The sequence below is a fragment of the Neltuma alba genome, unplaced genomic scaffold, assembly GCF_004799145.2.
Source record: "Neltuma alba isolate B1F8T4 unplaced genomic scaffold, ASM479914v2 tig00005612_pilon, whole genome shotgun sequence".
In the NCBI taxonomy this organism is placed as follows: domain Eukaryota; kingdom Viridiplantae; phylum Streptophyta; class Magnoliopsida; order Fabales; family Fabaceae; genus Neltuma; species Neltuma alba.
Genome location: NW_021634173.1, coordinates 114527 through 124569, shown reverse-complemented (window position 1 = coordinate 124569; position 10043 = coordinate 114527). Strand labels below are relative to the sequence as shown.

At 30.6% G+C, this 10043-nt stretch overlaps 2 protein-coding genes across 2 annotated transcripts; both read left to right on the top strand.

The window, feature by feature from the left end:
- Positions 1–1538: 1538 nt before the first annotated feature.
- On the top strand, positions 1539–5942 carry LOC114748116 (probable pectinesterase 29). Its single transcript, XM_028936469.1, has 5 exons — positions 1539–1738; positions 1967–2126; positions 3538–3744; positions 4469–4713; positions 5596–5942. The coding sequence occupies exons 1-5, from the start codon at positions 1539–1541 to the stop codon at positions 5756–5758; spliced, it is 975 nt and encodes a 324-aa protein (XP_028792302.1). The 3' UTR covers positions 5759–5942.
- A 3277-nt stretch (positions 5943–9219) lies between these two features.
- On the top strand, positions 9220–9792 carry LOC114748114 (glycine-rich cell wall structural protein 1-like). The gene has a single exon (XM_028936468.1). It carries the CDS (start codon positions 9220–9222, stop codon positions 9790–9792), a length of 573 nt encoding a protein of 190 aa, XP_028792301.1.
- Positions 9793–10043: the final 251 nt, after the last annotated feature.

The window sequence follows — 10043 nt, the reverse complement described above, 5'->3', positions numbered from 1 at the left end:
CCTTCCCCTCTAATTTTAAAATTTGACTTCCACCCTCATTCTTACAGTTAGTTGTTAAATCATACAGTTGATATTTTATTTTGACTAAAATGCCCCACTCAACAAATTATTATTACTTAAGAATTATTTAAACACTTTATTTGCCTAAAAATAATTTTAATATATATTTACAAGTTTTTGGTGCTATTATTGAATTGATTTATTTTAATTATATTTAAATGCCAAGTATTATAACTCTAAAGTTTTATTTCTCCAATTATTTTTAGGTTTTAACCTCATCAATTTATTAATCTCTTGAATTAATTAAGTTATATATTATTTTACATGCATGAATCATGATTGTAGAATGAAACAGTTGTGGTCTTTCTTTATAACATCTTTTTCTATGAAATTTTCGCCAACGTAAATTAGGAATTTAGTATGGTGCGGGACAAATTAACAGAGAAAATTATTGGGAGAATGAGAATCCCACAAAAAATAACTTTAAAATTAAATTACTACTTTTACTAGATCTCAAATAAAAAATTATTACAAAAATATGTTATTATTTGTAAGTCTAGTGTTGTTAAAAACCTATTAAAGTGTTCTTACTAAACCTAAATTGGGATTTAGTAATTCCAATCTTCTTTTTGTGGGATTGGCCCAAAATTATTCTAATATAAATTTTAATTAATTAAATAATATATTCTTACAATTTTATCTACCTGCAGTATTAAATTAATAGTTAGGACTATTTTTCTAAAAAAAATGAGAGAGCTGTATAATTAAAACAAAACATTGGAGAAGGATGATTAAAGTATTTTATTCTGATATATATATTATTCATGTAAGATTTAAAAAAAAAAAAAATTTTGTGGCACTTGCAACCTGCAAAAGAGGTCTGTACCAGTATATCTACATATGAGTTTTAAATTCTTGGCTCTAAATTAAAGAGATTGTGCTTTTTCTCCCACTAATAAAAGTCAAATATATGAATGATTATGACCTAACACTTCATCATTCTTCCAATTAATAATGTCAACATCCTATAATAATTAGTGCCTTCTTACCGTCCTTAACAAACAACATAACATTCTTCCATTTTTCTTCACAATTAAATCCCCTCAAAGATACATATCCAGCAGACAAATTTTAAAACGTGTTTCATTCTAACTCTTTAATTTCTTCCTTCTCGACCATCTTCAGTACGAAAATCTTCCACTTATAATTCCACAATTTTCAATCAAATATTTATTAATGTAATCAAATATCCCTTGATTGAAGCACCTTCCTCTTATATACGTATTACAGCATTCATATTAGAAATCAAAAATGATATTTTCCTTTTACAAACCTTTGACTGATTTCCTAACTTTCCCACCAGATCCCATGAAAATATTTGCTCTTCAATTATATATACACACACAAACATCATCGATCGAGCTATTATCAAACAGAATTGGAACATTTCATTTTTTTTTTCATTGAGAATCATTGGAGAAATATTCATCATGATGTTTTCTCATCATCATCATCACTTTCGTGCACGCTTCTTTCTGATGTGTCTGGGCTTATTGGGATCAGAATTAGCAAATGCACAGTATTATCAGAAAATTGGAGGGAAACTTGTCCCTTACTGGAAGATCACTGTCGACCCCGCCGGTGCCGGCAACTTCACCACCATCCAAGAAGCCATAAACTCAGTCCCTTCCAACAACAACAACTGGGTTTCCATCAATATAAAGGCAGGCATCTATAGGTAATATATATATATATATTTATATAGTTTCTGTATATGTATCAGATCAGATCACCTAGTGTTTTGAACTTGCATTCTTCTGTCTCTTGGAGATGCAAGATTCTTGTTCCACAAACAAAAAACTCAGACTGATACTAACTAAATTGAATATATATGTACTTCTCAAATCTTTCTCTGAATATATATATATATGATTTTTGTGAATAATGTGGGGTTTGTTTGTTATAGGGAAAAAGTGAGGATTCCTGATGACAAGCCGTATATAGTATTGAAAGGCGCAGGGAAGAGGAGAACTATTGTTGTTTGGGATGATCATGAAACAGTGGCACAGAGTCCTACCTTCACCTTGCTGGCTGATAATGTTGTCGTCAAATGTTTGAGCTTTCGGGTAAGCGCAAATTTTTTAACTTTTTATTTTTATTTTGTAAACAAAGTCTCTTTCTGTTTAATTTATATATGCGCATCCTTTAATTTTCATCATTTTTTTTAGTTAAAAAAATTTATATATTTAGAGTTTAGAGCATCTATGTGTCACTCTGTCTCTTTTTTCCCCCCTTCTATTTTCTTCTCTTTTTTTTTAATGAAAAAACAAGATTTTAAGCTGGGCAATGGAATGGGTCCAACAATGATAACCCATTTTTTTATTTTATAAAATTTAAACACACATTAAACCCTTTTAATTAAAAAATATAAGTTTCTCTCGCTTTCTCTGTTTCTTTTGCAGGAAAAAAAATATTTAAGGCTTGTCTGCACTATTAGTAACCCATTTTCATTTTGCTACTAATTTCAAGGGGAAAAAAAATTTTTAATTTATCTGTTCATAAAATTGCCAAGAAATATTGAAAAAAGGAAAAGAAAAAAAATATATAAACTTTTCTAAATCATCTCAATTTCTTTTTGTAATCAGCCATGTCAATTTTGGCGGGAGTCAATAATATAAATGCGCTAAACGACCTTTAAAATGGTAAATTCTATTTGAATTAATGCGTAAGATCTGATTGGATGCTAATAATTAATTCCAAATGTTAGGCATCTATATACAATTAAAACTAATAGTGGGCAGAAGCCCAAAGAAAATCATTTGGACAATCTCTCCGAAGTTCAAGCATATGCTTCATTATGGTTCTCTTGTTTTTTTTTCCCTCCTTCTCCCTCAAGAAAATGTTTGGTCTTGTTTGGTTAATTTGTGACTTTCTGACTGAAATTTTGAGTTCAGTTCATTCATCAAGCCTAACTTCAGTGCTTTTCTGTCAACTCAATTTGTCAGAAAATGTTTTGTTTTGAACCAAAAAAGTTGCTTGAAATCAAAATATAATAATGACTCGTTTTGCCGATTTGGTCCATGTGGGGTCCCACTATTTTAGGGTCTTTCCTTTGACCTTTGACTCCTCTCTGTCTCTCCGAATGCCAAAATTTAAAGCGTACTTCCTTCAATCCGATGGATAAATCATCTTTTTGAAAGTATCATTAGTCATTTTTATTTTTGTAAGACATTTGATGTGTGATTTTAAAGAGCATTAAATATTTTTTTAATATATTCTGATATTTAATAAGGATAATGAAAGAGTAGAAATTGAAATGATGTCAAAAAGGAGTGTTGAAATGACTTCTAATAAAAATTAGAAGAAGTATTTATACACAAGAAGTTATTCGAAGATGCACTGTACACCATAACAAAAACCTGTCTAGTTTAAATATATCAAAATGTTGAGTCATTTTAAAATTAAATTACTTGGTAGACTTTCCCTTTATAATTATAATATCCTGATGACAAATTTTTCCTCGTTATGCTGAAACAGAATTCATACAATAATCCAATTAACGGCAAACCTAGGAAACCGGCGGTGGCGGCAATGGTAGCCGGCGACAAGGCTTTCTTCCTCCGAGTAGGTTTCTATGGTTTACAAGACACATTGTGGGATGATCAAGGACGACATTACTACAAACTTTGCACCATTCAAGGTGCTGTTGATTTTATTTTTGGTGCAGGCCAATCTATATTTGAGGTAAATTTCTTCCACTTTAATTTGTTCTTCCGTATAATTTTCCCTCAAGAAAATAATTTCAAAAAATTGTTTGACATACTGTCTTTGTAAACAGGAAGCAAAAACAAATTATAGAGACTTCCGCTAAAAATATATAATAAGTTTCCATATGAACCTTTGTTGAGTTAATTCGCTAAATTATATAAACCTCTTTTTATTTTTATAATAGACTTTAGTGTAAGTTTTGGAAATAAACGTGTTTTGTGTAAGTTAAGTAAAAATCATAGGACATTTATATTAATCTTGAAATAAAAAGGAAAAATCTATAATTTAAATAAAAATCAATTAGAAAAATAAATATGTCTGAATGGGGTTCTTATAATTTATTTTATTTGAATCAAATTCTTATAGCTTTAGCAGTACTTGTAGGCATTCATCCTTGAATCAAAAATCATTTTAACATTGTTAATTTTAATTTATAGAATTTGATGGATTTTATGGAATTCCCATCATTTCATATTTAATATTGTTTTAACACTGATACCTTTCAATAAAAAAATTTCATAAACTCTATAAATTAAAATAAACAAATCAAACAAAATAATGTATAAAAACCTGATTCAAAATAAATTTAAATTATAAGGACACGTGGATTATTATTTTCCTATTTATTTTAGCAGAAATTTTTTTATATACTTAAAATAAATATAAAATCGATCTGATTTCAATGTTTAATATTGTGCAGAGATGTTCAATATCAGTGATAGCTGGAGCCTTAGATGGGCTTCCAGGGTTTATAACAGCGCAAGGAAGAACAAATCCAAATGATGCAAATGGGTTTGTGTTTAAACATTGTCATGTGTTTGGGAATGGCACAACATATTTGGGAAGGCCTTGGAGAAGTTACTCAAGAGTCCTCTTCTACAAAACCAATATGTCTCAAGTTGTGGAACCTAAGGGTTGGCAGCCGTGGAATTTTGCTACTAATGTGTAAGTTATCAATCTTATAGTATGCGTTTTTTTCGTCAAAAAAAAAAAAGAAAAGAAAAAACCATTTTGTTTTTACGCATATTTTAATTTCACTCAATTGTTAATTTAGTATCTATTTCTTTTTTTTCATTAAATCATTTAACATTGCTTTTTAGTATTGTTAGCTTTTATGACTTTGATTTGTTAGTACCATTAGCCCCTATACAGGAGCTAATTGTACTAGTAGAGCTAAATTGGAAGATTTAATCAAGAGATAAAAATGCATATGTACCAAATTGAAAATTATACAAAAGTATAGGTATCTACAAAACGTTTTTTAAAAAAATTTAAAAAAAAGGATAAAATGCATGAGTTATCCGTTGAAGTTTAGAGTGTATTATTGAGATTTTTCTTGAATTTTGTTGAAAAATATAAAAAAATCAATATTTTACATCCCTTAATATGAAAATTTATCTTTAATTTTTTTCTAACAATTATGCAAACCTTCATTTTCATTTATGAAATGGGTTAATACTATTTTTAGTCCTTGGAATTTAACTTTATTTTAGTTTTGGTTCTTGAAATAAGTTTCAAGGGAAAAAAATGTTTAGACAGGTCAAAATAAATTCAAATTTTATTGATTCAAATTTTAGAAATTAAAACTAAAAGAAGATCAAATTTCAGGAATCAAAGATTTTATTAACCTTTAATAAATTATACAAATACATTTTCCTAAAAGAAAGGATAAATTACACTTGCCTCTTTTCTTCTTAATTAATATTCAAATGAAAGGGACAACTATGTAGTTTTCAAAAAAAATTCATGGAATAATGCTTTATGTATTGCCATGAAAATCATAATAAAAAAGTTGGTGTTTTGATGATTTTGAACTAAAATTTGCAGGAATCGGGTAACATTTGCAGAGTATGATTGCTTTGGGCCTGGGTCTAACACATCCCAAAGAGTGAGCTGGTCCAAGAACAAGCTTGATTCACTATATGTGGATCAAATGGCTAATATGAGTTTTATTGATTCTGAAGGATGGCTTCAGAATCAACTTTTCTAATTTTGATTCCACTTGTAATTACTAATTAATTAGGACTTTTTCCATATGCTAGTAGCATTTCATAGATTGGTTGGTTATCATGACTTCCTGTACATTTTTTTTTGTTTTTTGTTTTTAATTAGACTTGATTGAATTTAGTACATTGGATGAACTGAGAGAAATAAGCTGTGCATTATTTACAGCTTATAATTACTATGATTTATTATTAGATATTTTATATTATATTTCATAGATTGGTTGGTTATCATGACTTCCTGTACATTTTTTTTGTTTTTTGTTTTTAATTAGACTTGATTGAATTTAGTACATTGGATGAACTGAGAGAAATAAGCTGTGCATTATTTACAGCTTATAATTACTATGATTTATTATTAGATATTGTATATTATATTTTAATTTTAATTGATCTCCACATCTTCATTCGATCTTCAAATTTCAAAGTCAAATTAAAACCATTGTCATAAAAATGAATTAAGATTGATTTGTTTCCCCGGGCTAACTAATAAATATGACTCATACACAGCCTAAAAAAAAAATTGTTATCACTTGTAAGAATTCTACAGGAACAATTAAAAAAACATATCACAAAAACTAATCAGTAAAATCGATTACAACAAGAGGTACTAAAATTGTTAAAGTGAAAAATTCCTCCAGACAAAAGTAAATTAAAAAAAAAAAACAATGAATCCTCCAGGCTAATGAAACGAACTCTATTATAATTAAAAGGGTTAAGGTGCATTCAGCACCCTAAAATATTTTGTCAGATGCAACCAACACCTTAAAGTATTTTGTGGTGCGTCCAGTACTCTGAAGTATTTTTTTTTTTTGCATGGGCGCTGGATGCATCAAAAAATATTTTTGGGTGCCAGATGCACCTAAAAAAAATACTTTGAAATGCTGGATGCACTAAAAAAATAATTTGCGGTGCTAGATGCACATAAAAAAATATTTAAGAATACTAGATGCACCACAAAATACTTTAAGGTGCTGGATGCATTTAGGAAAATACTTCGGGGTACTGGATGCAACTTAACCCTAATTAAAATAAGAGTACAAATTTCGCCAAAAGAAAATGAGAGTACAAAAAACAATTAAAGAGTCTAGAGCCAAAAAAAAAAAAAAGTTTAACAACGGTTACACGATCATAATAACAAGCTTACAAGTTACAACAAAGAATGAACAAGATAAAAGAAAACCCCAAAATAGTGGTTGTATGGTGAACTAAATAACTCACACTTGGAAATACGGGCTGGCCGTACAAAGTCGCGAGCTAGTCTTCTAGGGCCAGAATTTTAGAAATATCTCATTTTACTAGGCCTGGCTTTTAGTTGACAGGCTCAAGACTGGCACATGGGTTTTTGGCTCATTTAAGAAAAAAAAAGTACAATTTTTTATATTTTCCACATGTTTTATACAAAATAAAATAAAAATAAAGCAATGAAATTACTAATAAACGGTATAAATATGAATAAAATTAAGTGACAAACACAAAACATCATCATATAAACATTAATTAACATTTTAAAACATCTAAAACATCCATCAACAAAAGAATAACATCCAAAAGTTTCATCAACGGTACAAATATGAAATAGACAAGCACTATCATCAATTTTTTGAAATTTCATCACCACTATCATCATTTGCTCTTCTCCATGAATATGCTCTTCTTTAGTTTCAAAAATATCAAGTTTTCCTTCTTCATAAAAAATTTCACTTTTAAATTTTGCAATATTTACTTTAGTTTGGGATGCATTATTATTGAAACTCATAAAATTTTAATTCAAATTATAGAATCACAAGTTATATCAGTATAAAAATACTGTCTTATCAAATATATAGTTTAAAATTATCAACACATAAAATAAATCAAATTATTATTAAAGTCCAAATTAACCCCTTTTTTAAAAATTTAATTGAATAAATTATTGTCTAAAAACCAAATAAATCAAACCATTTTATGAAATTTAGTTTCAAAATGATAATAATAACTAAAAATTTTAAATATCATTAACAATATAAAAAATTAATAATATTAGCATTATATAAAAATTTTAAAGAAAAAAACCATAAAAAGCCCAAGATAGGCTAGCCTGTTTAAGCTCTCGACTTTACAGATCCTGCCCTTTTAAGCCCTTTTTTCATTTAAAGATGAAAATTTCAAACTCAATCCTTATAATTTTGGAGCGTAAATAGGCTCGGTCCTTTTTTCTGACTCTACACACTAGGTTATGTATTGATAATCCAACCACAGCTTCATTCAACGGTTAAAGAATCAAAAACTGAATATTTAGCAAGACTGACATGTGAACATGTGAAAATTTTTCTTCCAAGTAGTTGCACTTTTCTCTTGAATATACTAAGACCTCGGTCTCAAACCTTAATTTGACATGTTTCTCTTGAATATACCAAGACCTCGGTCTCAAACCTTAATTTGACATGTCTCTATTTTAGTTAGTGAGATATAAATGGGTTCCAAATATTTAGCCTTTCTCCATGTAAGAAGAGAACACATAATCAACATATCTCATCCTCATCACCATGCACGTGGAGGTGTGGCTACCAACCAGATAGCAAAGAACCTCCAAAATGATAATCTTAAGCAATTAAGAAATTTATTTTTGTGGGCTTTTAACGCAGAGATAAAAAAATCGTCAAATAACTTAGACTTGAATATCTAAAGTTTGAAGAATCATCCTTCAAAATGCTTGATACTGTACTTAGAGGGTGGGGAAAAAACAAACCTTTGCTGTATTCTAGAACTTCTAAAAGATTACTACTTCGGTTCTTAATATAAACTATTTGTAACAGATTCTCACATACTAAAAAATGTATTAAATTAAAAAGATTTTGTAATATAATCCTTATAGTTCTCTCTATCCATATTTACAAATCATTTTTATATCTTTTTTTTAAAAAAAATCATTTTTATATCTTCATCTTTTTTCTCTCCTGAGAATTAAATAAGGCTATAAAAGTAGAAAATAAGTTACTTTTGTAACTAAAACTTCTTTCCTACGAGTGACTTATATTATATTTCTAAAAGATAATTGGATGCTCTATTAAATGTAACCTGTATTACAAAAGTTGCAGAGCTGAAAGGGAGATAATTGGGCAGTTGAGATGGTCGACCCTGGAGACGCACATAAGCAATTTGCAGAAACAAATTTTGCAAATTCCCAAAACCAGCAAGTCTCGTGCTTCCCTTAAATTCTCTCTTCTTTCCACCTAACCCTCTGATCTCTAAATTAATTTTGAAGCATTCAACTTCTGCCGTCTTCGGAATTATAAGACAGCTCGTTAAGTTACTTAGTCAGCTTCATCGCCATGATTCACTACAAGCTTTTATTACTCTCAACTGTCCACCACATGAACCTTCTTCTATAAGAGAATACTCTGCCATGCAACACAACACAACACAACACGACTCATTTTTCTCCGTTGATATCTGAGAGAGAGAGATGGCGAAATTTGCTGCTGTGATGGTCCTGTTTGTACTGGTTCTGGTGCATGCAAGTGGTCGTGAAGTGCCTAGTGATTATGATGGAGAAGATGAAGAAACTGTAATGCATGAGAGTGTTTCAGCTGTGACAAGTGGAATTAATGGTGTTGGGGATGAGAAGAACTTCGTTTATGGTGGTGGGGTTGGTGGGTTTGGAGGCATGGGTGGCTATGTTGGGGCCGGTGGAGCTGGAATCGGCGGTGTCGCTGGAATAGGTGGCTTTAAAGGCATCGCTGGCGGCCTTGGCCACAGTCTCGGTGGCTTAGGTGGAGTTGGCGGCCTTGGCCACAGTCTCGGTGGCTTAGGTGGAGTTGGCGGCCTTGGCGGCATAGGTGGCGCCGGTGGTGTTGGAGGACTAGGTGGTGCTGGCGGTACTGGCGGCATTGGCGGCGGGTTTGGTGGTGCTGGTGGTGGTGCTGGTGGGCTTGGTGGGGCTGGCGGCGGTTCTGGTGCCCGCAGCATTGGTGGTGTTGGTGGTGCTGGAGGCCTTGGTGGTGCAAGTGGCGGCTCTGTTCACCCTCTCAATCCTTAGCTTGTTCCCATGTTGTTCTACTACTAATTGCCCGTTGATTGATTGTGCTAGTAGTAAAGTATTTTCTGAGTTTAGTGAAGTTCTAGGTTTGTCTGGCTTAAGATTATGTAGGATTTTAGTCCAAGCTTTGGTATTATGGGATATTAAGAATTAGTAAAACAAATTACTCATGAGTAGATATATATGTCATGAATGATGCATATTCATCTATTCATGATTAATTTAATTACTTATTTTTAAATCCCCTATAC

What these genes read in the sequence shown, in the direction of transcription:
- LOC114748116 (XM_028936469.1), top strand. Translation starts at nt 1,539, where the DNA reads ATGTGTCTGGGCTTATTGGGATCAGAATTAGCAAATGCACAGTATTAT. An exon ending in TCAAATGTTTGAGCTTTCGG is followed by an intron (nt 2,127 to 3,537) that starts GTAAGCGCAAAT and finishes ATGCTGAAACAG; the next exon opens with AATTCATACAATAATCCAAT. An exon ending in CAGGCCAATCTATATTTGAG is followed by an intron (nt 3,745 to 4,468) that starts GTAAATTTCTTC and finishes AATATTGTGCAG; the next exon opens with AGATGTTCAATATCAGTGAT.
- LOC114748114 (XM_028936468.1), top strand. Translation starts at nt 9,220, where the DNA reads ATGGCGAAATTTGCTGCTGTGATGGTCCTGTTTGTACTGGTTCTGGTG.